The sequence below is a fragment of the Accipiter gentilis genome, chromosome Z (assembly GCF_929443795.1).
Source record: "Accipiter gentilis chromosome Z, bAccGen1.1, whole genome shotgun sequence".
NCBI classification, from domain to species: Eukaryota; Metazoa; Chordata; class Aves; order Accipitriformes; family Accipitridae; genus Astur; species Astur gentilis.
The window spans coordinates 37,725,591-37,743,828 of record NC_064919.1 but is presented as its reverse complement, the minus strand read 5'-3'; the positions used below and the strand labels follow the sequence as shown (position 1 = coordinate 37,743,828).

Here is an 18,238-nt window from a genome sequence, read left to right as displayed (position 1 = left end):
CTACATGTTTTTTGGTTTGCTGTAGAAGCCAAAAAGAAGTTCGCTGGTTACCACAGCGTGCCATGGTATGTCTGGTGAGGCGCTCGACCGCAGAGCTGTAATTCAAAGCGATAAATCATCTCAAAAGCTGACAAAACCAGGCTGCGTCCTATTGTTATCAGGGCGACCCACAGGGAGCACTCGGGGACTTTCAGCAGGGACATGTTTGCCTTTTACTGGTGGCTAATTATTCAGCACGTCTAGCTAAACGCATGGGTTTGGCCTTGGAGAGTAAGCACAAAATGAACCAGGCTGGGTTGTTTGGGTTTGGGGTTTTTGTTTGTTTGTTTGTTTTTCATTTTAAGATGCTCTAAGTAGAGACAAAGAGCAAGAGGAAAACGAGGAACACCGTAAGGCGCGAACTTGCAAGAGCTACCCCTTTGCAGGAAACGGCGAACTAACGCCGTTCAACGCCTCTCCGCTCCCGCTGCTTTTCGAGTGCTCCGAGGAGGCTTCTCGGCTTGCTGACCGAAATACCACCGCAGGAGGCCAAGCCGATCCAAGGCGGAGCGAGTTCCCGCCTCCCCCGGACGCCCCTGCTTGGCGCTCCCGTGCCCGAGCCCGGCGAGGCCCCGCGCCCGCGCCCTGCTCCGCGCCCTTGCGAGGCCGGGTGGAGGCTCCGTCCCAAGGCTTCGCCCGGCCGGGCCGGGCCGGGCCGGGCCGGGCCTCGTCCTGCACCTTCCACCTGGACCCTTCTTTTGAGCCCCAGCTGCTTTTCCAGGGAGGGCTTTTACCTACGAGTCTCCCCGCTAAGGCGGGACCGGATACATTCCATGGTACAGCTCCCACAGGTTCGGGGGGGCGCCGAGGGAAGGCGCGGAGTTCCCTTTCGGGCCGGCTCTCCCTCCATCTGCTCCCTCCCCGTCCACCGCCGGCTCTCCGGCAGCCGTCCCCCGGCTCCCCTCCCCTCGCCCAGCGCCCCCTCTTCCCTGCTCCCGCCGCAGCCCCACGCCTGCGGCGGCGGCGGCGCCCGCTCTGCTCTGCTCCTCTCCCCTCGGCCCGGCCCGGCCCGGTCGTGCCGTGCCGGCAGCGCCACCCGCATCATCCCGCATCCCTTGCCCCGCGGCCGCCGAGCCGCCCGCCCCCTCCCCCCGCGGCCGGGGCCGGGGCCGCCGCCGCCGCCGCACCGGCCGGGAGGCACCGGCCCCGCCTCCGCCTCCTGGCCTCTCCCGCACCGCCCGCCAGCTGTAAAACCGCCCCTTGTGCTTGGCAGGGGTGTTTGCTCTCCTCGCGCTCCGTCTCGGCACGTTTCTCCGGACGCGGCGGCTGTTAGACACCCTCCTGTCCGTACTCTTTCTCGGGAAATCCAGCGTGGTTCTGAGGGATTTCCTCTGTCGGAGGGGGCAGAGACCTCCCCCGCCGAGTCCACTGCTGCTTCTCTTCCCCCTCTTTTTCTTCGGAGAGAGAGGAGGGGGGCATGCAACGTGGAGCCCGCCGTTGGTATCGGCGTGTCCCGCTGACGGCCGCGGCGGCAGGGCAGGCTGGGGAGGAGAGAAGAAAGAGGTTCCGCGGCTGAAGCCTTCCCCCGACGAGGAGCGGAGCCGTGCCCGCTGACGGCGGGGCGGGACAGGCACACCTCTCCCCGGCTCCCCGCCCGCCGCCTCCGCCGTTTCCCGCCGGGGCAGCCGCAGGATGGGGAGACGGCGGTGGCCCTGGGTGCAGCCCTGCTTCCTGTGGCTGGGCTGCCTGGCGCTCTGGGCGCAGGGAGCAGCCGGGCAACAGAAGCCGCCGCCGGTGCGCCCCGCGGGAGGAGCGGGCGGCATCCACCCAGCCGCCGCGTACCGGGAGGACGGGGCCGGCAGCGCCGCCGCCGCCGGCCGGGTGCGCAGGCGAGGACAGCAGGACGTGCTCCGCGGGTAGGGACGCGCCGCGCCGCGCCGCGCTCGGGCCTCCGCCTTCCGCAGCCTGAAAGCCCCTTCCCCGCTGCCGGCCGGCCCCGGCCCCGGCCCTCCGGGCCGCGGCGCGCAGCCCCGCTCCCCAGCGAGCAGCCCCCTCCCGGCAGCCGACCCCCGCCTGCCTCAAAGCCGAAGCCCTGGTCTTCGGTTTTGCCTTCGGCCCACCTTGCCTCCCTCGCGGCCCCTCTGTGTGGCCGAGGGACCTGCCGTTAATTGGACGTGGGGTCTTGTCCTCGGCTGTGAAATGCCGGCTGCTCGTTAGTGCGGCTGTTATTAAAAGCAGGCGTTGTGTGGGGCTGCGTTTACAGCTAACAGAGGGACCGCGTTGGGCTTTGTAGTCAGTCGAGCATGTCACAGTATTCAGCTGCTTCGACGTTCTCTTCGCTCTGGCTTCTACTGGGAAGCTGTGCAAAATCTGGTTTTTTTCTAACGTTTGGGGGAGTTCTTGGTCGTGTGAATTAGCCTCGCGATCCTTGGGAGCAGTCGTCCCTTCCGCCTGGTGTCAGACAGCAGCATGAAGCCAGTTTTCCTAGCAGGACTGCTAAGACTCTGTAGGAGTGCGGAGCCAAACGCATCCCCTTGCATCGCCTCGGGAGTTCCACCGGGGATGGACGTGGCTTGCTGTTGTCTGCCTCTCCTCTTTACGCTAACGGGTTGAACCAATACAAAACAAAGTGGCCTGAAACTTCTGGGTTTCTTGCCTTTTGGGGAGGACTTTTTTAGGCATCTTTGCTGTACGTGGCTTTTTTGTTTGTTTGTTTCATGTGGCTGGTATCTTCCCTTGTGTGTAGATAAAACTTTGGACTCTGTTTACACGGATTTCTATGTTTGTGTATACCTTTGTTTGTTTGTTTGTTTGTGTGGCAGGCCAAATGTGTGTGGCTCTAGATTCCATTCGTACTGTTGCCCTGGGTGGAAAACGCTCCCTGGAGGAAACCAGTGCATTGTTCGTAAGTGTCTGACTTAAAGTTTCTACTGCCCTAGGGGTAATAATAAAAATAAATGTTCTTCTGTGAGTTGCTGCTCCATCCACTGTGAGAAAAGAGAATTCAGAGCTGTCTTGTGCCTTACTTCTAAGAAAAAGGGGAAAAAGCCACGGTGGATTTACAGGTCTGTGTTTGTTGTAATCAAAAGATTGGCCACTTGCTGTATTTTCCTTGGTGTGTTCATGAGAGGCATGTCTCCCCTTAGTTTTTCAAAAAGAACACGACAGTGAAGGAAAAGGGAAAAAACCTTCCGTAAAACTAATAATCAACTACAGTAACAGGCAAAAAAAGCCAAAAGGTCTTGATAGAAAGCAAATCAGATCTGAAGTTTTGTGGAACTTCTGTGCTAGGCTTGGAATGACAATCAAATGGAAAACTTATTTTACATCTGGGGTGCTTATTCTCATGCCTGTTGTTTTTAGTTGTGTTTTAATAGTTGTAAAGCACATAGCCTCTGCTTATTGCCTGGTCATAAGAGGTACTGTGCTGACAGATGTGGCTGTTGAGCTGGCTTGGCAAAAAAAAAAAAAGAAAAACGGGGGAGGAAACCTGCTCAATACTCTGGTTAGGGAACATTGTCTACCTGGAAAGGAAATGGAGAATTAAATTGAAATTTCTGTCTGTTAGATAAAAGCTGGTATTAGACACGTGCTTCTTGTAGTCCTTGAATTTTAATGTGAGTCCGCGCCCATTCACCCTAGCCTGTCACCATCTCTTTTGCTAATAAGTATGCTCAGCTGCGGAATTCAGGTTCAAGAACACGCTGCCCTAAATTTAATGTAAGCAACGGAGGTCTTTGTAATACTCTGTCTAACAGACTACAGCCTTCCGGGACTAAAGTAGGGAACGAACGGGTGGTAAGCCAAGATCTGCCAAACTTAAAGGTGACTTTTGGGTCCTTGCCTTATCATTCAGGACTATCAGCCTGTTCACATCTATTAATTTTACAGGACTAAATTTGACTTGCTGATATTTCTTATGACTCTGCCATGCATCACTGAAAAATGTAAACCTGAGTTTTTAAAATGGATTTAGGCTGCCTAATATGCTGTTGATAGGTTTTTCAAATTCAGCTGGGTATCTAGCTCAAATGAAATTGGGGAGAGACGATGATGGAGGGAGGTGCTTTCAGAAATCCTTATAAATTATCCTTAAATTGTGACTCTCAGTGCCTCTTAAAGACCTCGGTCTCGGCTCTCTTCACGTCCACAATAATCTTTGAGTTACTGTTAATGCATGTGCACAAAGGACATCTTTTAGCTCCTCTTTACTTACTAGAGCTTAATTGTGGCTCTCTAACATGTTTGAAAGGTGAATGATTTTGCCAGACGATCTGTGAGACTGGCTGTGACACTTTTCTATTTGTTTTTTGAAATGAAGGTTTGAAAGCACAGATTTCTATGCTCCCAAACATTTGTTGAGATGATGGTCCCTCTAGCTAGAGGTGTTTAGCCAGATAAAGCCTCCTGAACAGGATGACAGTCAAGCTAGCAAACTTCTTGTTGGAGATCTGTTGATTATAATTAGTGCAGATTGTAACTGGTGGTTTTACAGTATTACTTCATGAAGAGAGGTCTGTGAGCTAGTGGTAGGTCAACAGGAAACCTTTCTGACCTTACCGTGTTTTCAGTTGATAACGTGATGATGGTTGTTGGTGGTCTGTGACATATTTATGATTAAAAGGGATCTTTTACCTGGAAAACAAAGCTCTGGTTGTGCTCCTTTTTCTTTAGATAAAATAAACTGTACTGATGAAAGCATATTTAGACTATGCTTTCAGCTATAGGGCTTTCAGTTGACAAAAAATTATTCCCTAACAGATAATAAACTAAGGAAATGGTCTAAATGTAGACCTCACTTGATCAGGAGATCGAGCTACGTTGTGTAAAGATGGACTGACCAGTGACATAAGGAAAACAGCCCTATTCCCTGTGTTTGTCAAGTGCTCTAAATTTGGGTCCAGTTTCTCACTTTTATGTCTACTAATGGAAAAAGTATTTCATATCAGTCAGTGGTATGTCTCTAATTTCAGCTGAATATCAAAATCCCACAAACTCTTTCCCCTCTCATGCCTTCATATTTAGGGCATAGTTGCAGAGGAATTTAACGATAAATGTAGATGATCCACATGGCATCTTTTTGATGCCCAAAGAGCGGTGTCAGTGCACCACCAATGTGGCTTTCTCTACTCCTTTCTTGTAAAGAAAATGTGGCCTTTATTGGAGTATGCCAAGGAGGGTGCGGGTTTACAAAATCTGGTCTGTTTTGATCATGTTTGGCATCGGTACAGAGCTTCTGATTTGGTGGAGAAAGGGCAAAAGGGAGTGTGTAAATTCTGCAGGGGGCATATTTGAATTCTATAGTGATGCAAGAAAACAATTTGTTTCCTTATGGGAGTTCCGTCTCATTAATGCAAGTTTTTCTAAATCAGAAATGGAGCATAAGGATTCTGGGAAAGGTCTTACCTCTGCTTTCTTCCTTTTGTATGTATATGGCCAGGTGCGTGGTTTTTTCCTTTCCTTTTAATGAATATAGACTTTTTTTTTAGGTTGTCAGTATATTCTTGTCAAATTATCTACCAGGGATATTTGTTTCTTTTGTAGTCCTGATGTGCTTCCAGACGGTTTGATTCTCTCAACGCCCCCCCCAGTCGTTTACGAAGAAACTATGATTCTTGCTTGGTTTTTTTTTTTTTTGCTTTACAAGCTGTCTCTTGCACGGTATGTGTTTTTTGAGGTCCTCCAGTGCCATATTGGCTCTTAATGTTTCAGGCTGTCTTTTGGTGCATTTGCTACTCCAGCGGATTATTTAGACATATTCATGTGGATGTCCTTTAGAATCTGGATTTAGGCTTTAACTCTTTCCTGGTTCTGTCATTCCTTTGTGCAATGCAGCTCCCTTGGCTGGCAAGTTAGAAGGGAAGGCACAACTTTGATGCATCAGAGGATAGCACAGCAATGTGTGTGTTATGCACATGTGATATGGTGTGGACAGGCTTCCCTGAGATTTTTATAAAGTTGGTTTCTAAATGACACTGTGGAAATATTTGAGTACAGAAAACTCTATTTAGGGAGACTACACAAAATCTGCAAAGCCCAGCATTTGGACATTGACTTCCCACAAAACAGCTTTGTGTAAAGAATAGGTAATCTTAGAAAAGAGAGACCCTAAAGTGCCTCTGAAATAGTGATTATAAGAGAGAAGCCATGCCATAAATTGACATTTATGATCTCTATTGTTTATATTCATTCAAATCTTGGATTCGTGGTAAAGTTTTCTATAGGTCTTGTGGTCTAAAAGATATAATTTTAATAATTTTACATTACTTGTGTAATAGGCTGGTATTTCTAATTGGGGAAAGAGTTGATGATCTGGTTTCAGTGGTCAGACCAGTGATTGAATATGCCATATTCGATTCTGTTTGTCTTTAAATTTGTCAGAGATACTGATTATACCAAAATTCAGTTGGCTTTATTTAACTTAAAATTACTTTTGCATGTATATTTACTGTCCTAATGAAGTGAGCATTCAAGTGTTGTTTTTTTGTTTGGTTTTTTTTTTAAAGAAGCTGTTAACATACTTTTAGCTTTTTTTTTCCTGTAGTTTAAGACTAAGGTTACTGTTAATCACTGTCTTTTTCATTGTGTTCTTCCTCAGCGATTTGTAGAAATAGCTGTGGTGATGGATTTTGTTCCCGTCCTAACATGTGCACTTGTGCAAGTGGACAAATATCGCCTACTTGTGGATCGAAATCTAGTAAGGACTTACTGTATTTATTTTCATTAGAGATCTCATTTTAAGTAATTCTCTTTGACTGTCAACTCAAAAATAACTACTGTGTAAATTCTTTAAAAATAACTTGTCGTTACTGCATACATGCATGTAACTTACACTGTGGTATATCTCTAGTTTTTGATAGTTTGATTACCAAGTGTGCCTGTTCACTCTCTGTGACAAACTGAAAAAAATATCTCTTTAAGGAGATAAATAAGTTTAAATATAAATGTGTGTGTTATTAACATTTTCATCTGCCGTGGTTTAACCCCAGCCAGCAGCTAAGTACCACGCAGCCGCTCACTCACTTCCCCCATCCAGTGGGATGGGGGAGGAAATCGGGGAAAAAAAGTAAAACTCCTGGGTTGAGATAAGAACTGTTTAATAGAACAGAAAAGAAGAAACTATAATGATAACGATAACACTAATAAAATGACAACAGTAGTAATAAAAGCATTGGAATGTACAAATGATGCACAGGGCAATAGCTCACCACCCGCCGACCGACACCCCGCCAGTCCCCGAGCAGCGATTTCCTGCCCCCTCCCCCCCACTTCCCAGTTCCTAAACTAGATGGGACGTCCCATGGTATGGAATACACCGTTGGCCACTTTGGGTCAGGTGCCCTGGTTGTGTCCTGTGCCAACTTCTTGTGCCCTGGCTGGCCATGAGAAGCTGAAAAATCCTTGACTATAGTCTAACAACTGAAAACATCAGTGTTATCAACATTCTTCACATGCTGAACTCAAAACATAGCACTGTACCAGCTACTAGGAAGACAGTTAGCTCTATCCCAGCTGAAACCAGGACATCATCGAGTCAATTTTCCTAAGAAATGAAGAGTGTACAGCCTCCATGATAGCTAAAAGCTCTAAGTTGCTAAATGTAGTCATGGAAAACTCTAAAAAAAAGTCTTCGTGGTTGCTTTTAAACTAATGGCTGGCTAATAGCTACAGCTGGGATGGCTTTGATTGCAAGAATACCTGAGTGTCCACTCAAATACATAGCATATATTGTATGAAACTCATGTCTACTTTCACGTGTCTTGGTTTTTATCCACATTTGCTTCCCAATGTGGCATTTTTGCCTAACACTGGTTATCTCTCTGCCTGGGTTCCACAGCAGTACAACAGTGCAGCATCAGGTGCCTGAACGGTGGCACGTGCACAGATGACCAGTGCCACTGCCAGAAAGGCTACGTTGGAACTTACTGTGGGCAGCGTAAGTAACTGCTCTGTTGCATCTGAAATTAAATCCATGTTAAGTCCTGCAAGGTAGCCTTTGTGCTTTCGGTAGAGTGGGAGGATAAAAAAAGGCAATATGCTGAAATATAATGAAATGTCTGTGAGAAATTTATTGCTGTTTCGGGGTATAGTGTTTAGCTGAAAGTCAATTCATGCATGAAGTGCATTTGTATTCTCAAAAATTCAAATTAGGCCTCAAATTGAGCAAATAGTTTTGGAAAATCCTTTGGGAGCAATGTCAGTAGACACCCCACTTGCCTTTTCTTACCAGATGATCACTAATTTTTCATTCTCTTTGACAGAGTTTCTCCATCTCAAAAGAACAGCCTAAATGCTAGGTTAAAGCATGTTTTTCTGTGTTGTACTTGACTAAGGAAAAAGTTTAAATATGATTCAAGCATTGGGATACCTTTTTGGTTTGGCAGACAAGCTAGAAAGTCAGTTACTTGCAAAGCTCTGCCTATCACAGTACAGTGTTTACAAGCTCTACAAATCTGGGAAACAATAAATATCACTAAAGTCTGCGGGGATGAAGAAAGACTCAAGCTGTATTCTGAGGCCAGCTGGCTACTAATGAGCTGAGAAATTAATTGCTGAAGGTAGTCTGAAGGAACCAAGAGACAAACAAAAGGCAGGTCTGCAAAGAACAGTTAGACTAAATAGTATGGAAGAACATCCCTTTGTCTTAGTTGTTTTTGCAAATGCTGGAGAGCAGTCTTGCTCTTGCATTATTTCTCCCTGTATAAAATTTTCTAAAATTTTAGGTAATAATGGTAATCCTAAAATGTGACCCTAGTCACAGTGGGATTCACTTTTAAGAGTTGCTGGCCCCTTCCTGCTAATTTTGAAATATTGGGTCAACATCTGAACGCTCTCCGATGGGCCATATTTCCAGTGAATAAATGAAAAAAGGATTGAATTTTCAAGCAGTGACTCTAAAGCAATCCAGAAAATCTGAACAAATTGTGGAGATTGGTCTCAGTGTACAGGACAGTTAAGATGTCAAGTAAAATGGAGTATTTGTCTTCTAGACACAATATGGAATGAATGTCTGAAAAATGTAAATATGTCCTTATTTCTTTTTACTAAAATGTAATTGTCTTAAATCTTCTGCAGTTAATTATCTCACTAAAGCGGCATTGCCCATTAATTCATTAATGTAACGCGTGCAGAGAAGTATCTTCATTTTATGCATAATATATGCATTTGCAGTAAAAAGTAATTCATTTTTATAGTTATTGATAAGAAGTAAGGCCTCATCACGTTTCCACGTAACAGTATATTTTATGTTCCCCATTGTGATATAGGAGGCACATGTACATTTTTTCCAGTTTGAAATATTTACCTTCTCTAGGTTGCTGAGGTTCTTTTGCACTGCATCCTCAAATACGTAACAAATGACACCTTCTGACTGGGGAGACCTGCACAGGAAGGCAGCCTAGAGAATTCTAGACCCAAATCTCTTTGCTGTTGTTCAGAGCCACTTAAAAATGGTGGGGCTGTCATTTAAGGTGAAATACTTTGATTTGGAACATGTGCCAATTCTGAACAAGGGTATATATCCTGGAAGCAGTGAGCCTGAAAACAGATGGAATTAGTTAGTTAAGGGACTCTTTTAACAGTGTTTTTCAGCCTCGCTGGAGAACTGTCTTCCTTTCAAATTGAGAAGATGTCAGTGCTTTGACAGGAGGCTTTGTTCTTGATTCACATTGGTGATAAATAGCATGAGTGGGTGCTCCCAAGTCCCACAGCTGTAAAGTACCTTCTCCCTCTATATATACTGTGGATTTATACCCCACAAAACCCATTTTATTTCTTGTTGGGAACTTTTAGGAAACACAGCTTTTCAAGGTACTTAAAGATGAGTTAAACTGGTAAGTCTTTTCCCTTGCTCTAAACATCCTTCTGCCAGCAGAATCAACTCTGAGAGGTGAATTATCTGTCTCTCGGACTCCCCAGGTCTCCCTTCTTGAAAGGTTTGTTGCTGTTGTGACTGAATAGCACAACTTCATACGCTTAAAGCCCCCTCAAAATAGCTGAGTGTTTATCTGCTAGCTTCAGTGATGAATTAAAGTTCTTATGATTAGTGACTAGAGCTGCACAACTGTTTAAAAATAGACTTAAGTTAAACACCTGCTAAGAATCTGTGCTGAACATGATTAATTAAACAGCTGCTTGCAATTGGCATTAAACAGGTGCTAATGGAATTTGGTCTAATGGAATTTTACTTGAACAATCATTATTGTTGGTGATGATGGATGGGAAGAACAGTTTGATCTTCAAGTCCAGAAAGAATTAGAGCAGTTGAGAGGAAAAAACCTACTTTTGAATACCACCTGTGGTAATCTTTGAAATATCATTACTACAACATTTAAAACTTCTTTTTGTTAATTGAAGCTGTCTGTGAAAATGGCTGCCAGAATGGAGGACGGTGTATTGGACCTAATCGCTGTGCATGTGTCTACGGATTTACTGGTCCTCGGTGTGAAAGAGGTAAAAGAAATAAATAAGGAGGGAAATTGTGAGCAGTTATATGCAACAATACAGTATGTACATACTTTGTGCTGTGTATTTTCCGGCTGAGCCAGTAAGCTTCCAGTAAACCATTTATTATTTGTAATTTTAGAAAGTATCTTCCTTTTAAGTCTCGTAGCCACATTTCAGATTGGCAAGTAACAAAGCTGTCACAATTGGTAGGAATTTGAGCTAATCTAGGCTGCTTATTTTGTTCATACAATAGTTAAAAGTTGAGTTGTCTTTTGCTCGAATGTTATTGTGAAATAACATTACAGCAAAATTGCTGATGGTGTTAGAATTGTGTAAGTGTAACTACACTTGCAGGATTCAGGCGCTAAGTCCATATATAGTGATTTAGAGTAAACCCGCTTCCAATCTCAGAAATCTATACTTCTTGCTTACTAATGAATCAGCATTGTTTGTATTTTGGAGCCAAGACTGGAAATATAGTCATGTAGAACGGCTCAACATTAGATATAATAGTGGAACGTACTCTGTGTGCATCAAACTGACAAGTGTAATGCAAATCGCTCTCTATTTAGAATGGATTTTTAATGAGTGCATATAGTGAGGATTGCTTATCAAACCAGTAATATTGTACATCCTTAAACATGAAGGTTTCAATAATAATCAAAGATGATGCTGAAGAGCTTAGCATAAATATTCTTCCTTGTCTTTATCCAAGTTGGTGTGTTTGTGAATACGTGTTCTCATCAAAAAGGGTACTGAAGAACTGAGCAGCCGTAGTGTGAAATGCTGGCTACTAGTATGCGTTGTTATCTTACTCCTTTAAAATATTCAAAAGGTTGTCAATACTAAAAAGGAGGATGGGATCATTTGCATTAATAGAAAATAGACAGTCACATTCTTCATACACATTAGCAGTGGATGAGATGCCCACTTAGGGCAGAAGTAGACTTCTTAGATTGACAAAACAATTTGACTCGTAAAGGACCTCCACAGGCCGTCTAGTCCAATACCTGCTCAAAGCAGGTCTAATCAGATCAGCCTGCTCAGGTCCATGGCCAGTCAGGTTTTGAACACCTTTAAGGATGGAGATTCTACAACATCTCTGGACAACCTGTTCCAGTATTTGACCACCCTCATGGTAAAAAAAAAATATATATAAAAATCCCTAATATCTAATTGCAATTTTGTATGTTCCAGCTTGTATTATTTGTTACCTCTTGTCTGCTTGCTGTGAGCCTCCAAGAAGAGTCTGGCTTCAATTTCTGTGTATCCTCTGAACAGGTAGTTACAGGCAGCAATAAAGTCCCCTTGAAACCTTCTCTTCTTAAGGCTGGATGAACTCAGGTCCCTCAGCCTCTGCACACAAGGCACGTTCCCTAGCTCCCTGACCAATTTGGTGGCCCTCCCCTGGACTTTCTTCAGTATGTCCATTTCTTTCTTGTATTGGGAATCCAAAACTGGACACAGTACTCGGGCAGTCTTACAAGTGCCAAATGGAGGTGAAGGACCACTTCCCTGGATTAGATGCCATGCTTGTCCTGATACAGCCCGTGCAGCTGGCCTTCTCTGCTGCAAGGGTACACTGCTGCTTTGTGTTCAGGTGGTTGTCTACTGGGACCCCCTAATCCTTTTCTCAGAGCTGCTTTGCAGGCAGTCAGCCTCCAGCCTATGTTGTTCCATCAGGTTATTCCATCCAAGAGGTTGGACTTCCTTTGTTTTTTCTGAATGTCATGAGATAACTGTCTGCCCATTTTTTCTAAGCTGTCTGGATTGCCCTGAGTAGCAGCCCTGCCCTCCAGCATATTGACTGGTGCCCCAGATTTGGTGTCATCTGCATTCTTGCTGAGAGTGCACTCTTGTACCACCACCCAGGTTGTTAAATGAAGACATTAAATTGTTATTTGTCCCGGTACTCACCCCAGAGGGACTGCACTAGGGTCCTGGCCTCTAGCTGGACGTTGCTGATCGCAACACTTGGAGCCAGCAGTCCAGCCAATTTTCCACTCCCCTTATCTATTGTTCACTTATTCAGCCTGTATCTCAGCAATCACAGTCTCTCTGTAGGAGCCTGTCTCAAAAGCCTTGCCCAAGTCAAGCAACTTCCCCTGCCCTCTCCTTGTGCTTGGCACCGGTGGCCTCAGGGTTGAAAGCAGTGATGCTGTTTGCTCTTGATAAACTCATGCTGGATGCTCCCAAACACCATCTTGTCATTCATGTGTTTAGAAATGGCTTCTGAAGGGAATCCCGTGGAATTCTCTGTTTCAGATTCAGCTCTGAAGCGCTCAAAGCTGTATATAAATTGTGAAGATATCTTGCACCTTTTATTTTTTTACATTTGTTGACTGTGAAAGGGAAATAATTTCCATGTAGATGAAGGCAATAACTAAACCAAACACTGAAAAAGCAGGAGTTTCTCTTTGCTCTTCCAGGCTGTTTTGTATACGCACTAGATATCACAAGCAACAAAGCAACATTCTCTTAAAAACTGTTAATATTTACAGCCATTTTCAGAAATATGTCTGTGTAGAATGTACACCTGCCTTTGAGCTAAAATAAGAGACTACCAAGTCTGTCAGTTTAGGATGGATTTTTAAGGGATTGGACAATGTTTTAGGTTGCTTTGTAGTTTGAGCCTTAGTTTAGATGGAGTTTACATTTGTCCAAATTCAGCAGACTAAGCTATGTATCCAAGATGAATGATAGTTACAGCTGATGAACTATAACAGGATAGAATTGTAATATTGCAAATTGATATTTTTTTTTTTAATGGATTGCATTCAGATATTTTTTTATTTCTTTGCATACAACTTGGTAAGCTGGGGTTTTGTCCCAGACAGAAGCAGTCATTCCTGGTTAAGATTTGCTTCTATTCTCTGACTAGATTCAGGACTGTGGAATCATGTTAATAGCTATGACAGGCTCCAGCTGTGATGATGGCTCAGAGTTTTTAATAACAACGCTTATACTTGAAATAGGTTGACTTGTTTAAACGATTGTAGTACATATGGGTATTGTAACTTAACTTTTGTGGTGATGAAAGCGTTGAAGTTTGCTTTCTTACAATTCATTGTGAAACTTAAAGCTGCAGAATTCAAGCCACGTAGAGGAATTGAACACCAGTATTTTGGCATCTGTATTTCTTAGCTGTCCTTGAAAGTCTTAGCCTTTCAATTCTAAGTGTACAATGCTATTGTTACACAAGATTTAAGCTACATTACAGGGTTATTTGGAAATGGAGTTGTTATAATTGAAAGTTTACATTTCCTTACTGGAAACTGGAGTTAGGAAGCCAAATTTGCTTCCGTCACGGTCACAAAAATATAACATATATGTAATGCCTATAATTGCATATGTAATTTGGATATCTAATCTAACACAATATGCTCTTACAACAGTGGACAGGGCTAAGTAAAATTTCACCTACTCTCTTATCTTGGTGTAGCCTAGATATTCTCAAAAAAAGAATTTGTTATTAATTTATTGTACTATTATTCAGTTAAAGATGGCTCCTGTAGTATACCTTGGTCATGACTATAAAAAGTCTTTAGTGTAGTAACTGTAAATGTTAATTTTCTTATGCTTTACTTGAGCTGGAGCACATGAAAAAACTGTAAAAGATACCTGAAATGCCTATTCAGTTCAATAGCAATTTGTAATTTACACTTTTAACCTAATAAGTTTATGCTTTTGAACAAAATGCAAAAGGCAATGATTTCTTCATCTGTTGGTTGCAGTAGTTCCCTGTAATACCTTACACTAAGAAATGCCTCTATAGTTTAATTTTAAACTGAATTTAGCAATGGTTCATAACTCTTTAAGTAAAATTTTATAGTTTAAGGTTCTGTGAACTTCCCTTGCAAATCACATCAGAGTTATAAGAGATTTTGTTTTGTTATTTTTTTTACATAGCTGTCTTTTAAATGCGTACTTTGTATTGTTCTGTAAATTAAGTTCTTTTAAATTAGGTATTTTCTTCCTAATATAGAACATATGTAGCTTTCCTTCAAATTGGCCTCCCAGCCTCAGTTATATGATAAAACGTGACTGCTAGTTCAGCTATCTGGGCTTTGAGCAGACTAATTTCCGGGCTGGAGACAGGAGGCTGAGCAGTAACTAATGACTGGCATGATTACAGTATTTAACTTGAGACTTGCTGCTGGATTAACAAGAAAGCAGAACCTGTTTGGGACCTTGTGCTTTATTCTTTCTGATAAATACAATGACCTTTTACATTTTCTATCAAAGTGTGTTGGTTTGGTCAGCTTCTTGTCTTTGATTTGTAAACACAAGATTCAAACATTTGATTTTTGTCTGTTTTGTCATGTTGGGTTGGGTTTTTTTTAAGAAAGAAATAGATGTTGAAATTTTGCTGCTGAATTCTTCCCAGTGAAAAATAATTGTAAAAAAAAGAAATGGATTGATTAAGAGGCCTCATGCTCAGTTGTACACATAAGAGCGGTTTTCTCTAGCATGACAAGTTCCTTTGGTTTCTCAAGACTGTCTGCGCAAATGGTATTTGTATTACTGCACATGGCCTGTGCATTTTTTAAATTGATGATCTGTAGCGGTATGAAGCTGTGGAAGAGCAATGATGTTTTCTTCCTTCTTAATCATGGGTTAAAGGGAGGAAGAAGCAGCGGGAAAGGAGAATCCTGTCACTGATCTAAGTTTGCCTTCATCCTGTGTAGAATGAGAAAGAACAGTGCTTGCTTACTCTGTACGTGTGACTTATAATGGGAGGGAAGATGGTTTGGACTATGTAGAACTGCATAGCTTGGGAAGAATATCTTTTTGAAGAAGGGGGAGGATTCCAGATAAAGGTGTCAAGCTTGGGCAGATAAGAAAAGAGGAAAAATGAAGAAATGTCATAGTTGAATATAGCGTGAGAACTTATGAAAGAGGGGAACTTTTTGGGTTGTTCTCAGGAAAACTGCTGCTAATGTGTCCTAGCCCAATGTGTTGGTTGCACCTGGTATTCCCAGTACAAGCATCTGGACGCTTTCTTTGACTGTCTGAATTTTGGAATTTCTGTCTACCAAAGGAGCTGAGAGCCTGTACCTCATGACAGATGCAGTAAATGAGTGATGGAGGCAGCTGTCTCCCTATGGGTTCTTACCGGGTTAATAGGGAAGGCTCTGCCCAGATGCAGACAGGTAGTCAGTAGGAACCCTCCTCTGTGCAAGGCAGCAGTTTTTATGCCAGTTCTGCAATGCCTACAAGATCTTGGTCCATGCAACTGAAGAATCCTAGGAGGGACAGCAAGAGAGTAAGTGAGTGTCCCTGGGGTTGGAGAACAGGATATTGCAGAGGATAGAGAAAAAGGTTGGAGGCAGAGGGTGTAACTGAAATAGAGGTTCATTTTGGGGGGTAGGAGAGCATACATCTAATATTATATTTGAAATCAGTTACCTTCATCTGATGCTTGCTGATAGGAAAACAATCAGTAATGATCCTATGTCTAAGGACACTAGAACAGAAAGGGGGAAGAAGAGCAAAAAAGAAAACAAAGGTTTTCTTCAAGCTGGGCTGGGAAGAGGATGAAGAAGCTAATCAAGAGTACAGAGAAAGAGGTAGAAGGAAGCAAAAACCATTCTCAGTGAAAGTGCCAACAGTATGTAGTAACTGAGGCAAACAAGGAAAGAGCAAAGAAAACAGCAAAGGAGCTGTGCTGAAGAAACTGATTGGCACTTAAAAGTTATAAAGATATTTTGGGATAATACGTATGAATAAAATTATGCCCATATAGCAAAGTAATACAATTTTATATAGGACTCAATACTTCTCAAATACATTTTTATTATAAAGAAAACACGCAATTCATATTTAGTCTGTAGTGGTGCTGAAGATGCTTGTGTGTGCTTAACTGACAGTGATTAGGTGTAAACGAAGCAAGAAGGGTATGAAATTATTTCAGAAACTGCTCTTTCCTCTAACAGGTATTCAAAAGATCTTGTAACTTTACACAACTTTTCCATATCTGTTGATGGTAGCAGTACCATAAAAAGAAGTGAAAACTTTTGGGGGATGTATTCAGATCTTGTATATTTGGTCTTACCCTTGTAGTCTCATAAACTGCAGAACTTCTTGCCATGCAGGCTATGGCAAGTTATGTTCAAGAGGTTTCCTTTCTGCCAGCCACAGCGTACTGCTGCATGAGCAGTTCTAAAAGGACCTGCACTTTTTTCTCAAGTTGCTTGGTTTATTTTAGCTGTCCCCCAATGACTGTAAACTTTATTCAGGTGCTTAACAGCAAAAATGGTCTTTTGATCAATAAGCTCTTCTCTTTTTGTAGGAGTTGTGAGAATGTAACTTTTAAATTTTGCTGGATTTTGCTTTATAGTGGCTACTATTAGCCTGAACTAATGTGGGATAGGATGTGTGTGTGTGTATGCACGAGCGGGTCCCCGCTCTGAAGAGCTAACCGGACAAAGGAAGTATTCTTGCTCTCTTTCTTCCCTGCCCCCAAGACAGGCTGAGACACGTGAGGCAGTTACTTGTTGAAGGCTGACCAGGGAAGCTTCAGCAGACTTAGCAATCAATCCAATATCCTGAGTTTCAGTCTGAGGTTTTAACTAGGGGGTCATCCTGCCTGTTTTATTAAGGTGGTGGAAGACTGTTGAGTATTGCATGCTCTAGGAGTGAGAGTGAGTATAAATGAAAATGCAGAGCATGTTAGGGAAGGCAGGAGGAAAGGAAGGCGGTAGGGTTAAATAAAAAACAATTACTAAATGCTGCTCTCAAATACCAGTCAGCGTTCGTCCTTTCTTCTTGCCACAGGGCCATGTGTCCTGGTGTCTTTTTTTAATTCAGTGCACAGTAAGTGGAATACTTCCCTGCTGAATACTCAGTTTAATTCCTTTTCAGTCTGCTTTTAGCCATTTGGAAGTGGAGCATGTGGTCTTGAGATATTTTCTGCAAGTTTGTAAAGGAGTCATTCAAGGCCTGTTGAGTGAAGGAAAGAAATACCAGTTGAGTGTAGCATACTCTTAACTACACACTCCAACTGACAAGGGGTTTTTATCATGTAACATAAGAGTTACATCATCAACTTCAAGTCTAATTTAACTAAAACCAATTAAGGTTAATCAATTTAACTAAAAATAAGTTAGTGGTAGTATAACGTTCTAAAAAATATGAATCTTCCTAAAATTTTCAAATTTCACCATGCTTTCCTACATTTTCTAAATTTTCTTTTAAAAAAGGTTTCTGTCAGCTTTTTCCACACATAGTAGAAAGTTGATTATAAGCAAATGCCACAGTGGTGATATTATTTTAAAAAAAGCTTCAGTTTAAAATTAGAAAGTACACCTCTAATTTCTCTTGGGGATAGTAAAACATAACTACCTGCAGCAATAAGAGGTAAAATTTTATTTGACAGATAAGTGCCTTATTCAGGAAAATAAGTCAGCTTATCTATGTTAGAAGAACCTGACAGATACTCTCATTGTTTGTTTGAGACCAGAGGTGTCATCAGATGTTTATAATGCATACAGTTGAAGTGCAGTCCCTGTTCAGAGAACTCCTGTTCCTCATACAGGTTCAGACCTGTAGATATTTGCATACGTCAATCTTTGATGGATTACAGTAGTTCTGAAGGGCAAATTCAGAAAGCTGCTTTCATGCTCTTGGATATCAGACAGGACTCTGGCACTATTTTACCTGGTTTTGCCATCCATTGTTACCTCCAATAACATGGTTTCCAGACTTCTTCTCTTGCCTTTCACAAGCTGACACATAACTGTCTAAAGCATTAAAAAAACCCCCAATTTATCTACAGAGTATATATTTATTTGTCATTAGCAGGTATCTGAAA

At 42.7% G+C, this 18,238-nt stretch overlaps 1 protein-coding gene across 2 annotated transcripts in view; it reads left to right on the top strand.

Annotated features, from left to right (window-relative positions):
• Positions 1-1,671: 1,671 nt before the first annotated feature.
• The window catches only part of FBN2 (fibrillin 2), a 170,587-nt gene continuing 154,020 nt past the window's right edge, over positions 1,672-18,238 (top strand). For both annotated transcript variants that reach the window (XM_049796454.1, XM_049796453.1), the window contains exons 1-5: positions 1,672-1,895; positions 2,802-2,884; positions 6,578-6,676; positions 7,820-7,915; positions 10,336-10,431. In XM_049796454.1, the coding sequence (XP_049652411.1) occupies positions 1,672-1,895; positions 2,802-2,884; positions 6,578-6,676; positions 7,820-7,915; positions 10,336-10,431 (598 nt within the window). The remainder of the gene's footprint in view (positions 1,896-2,801; positions 2,885-6,577; positions 6,677-7,819; positions 7,916-10,335; positions 10,432-18,238) is intronic.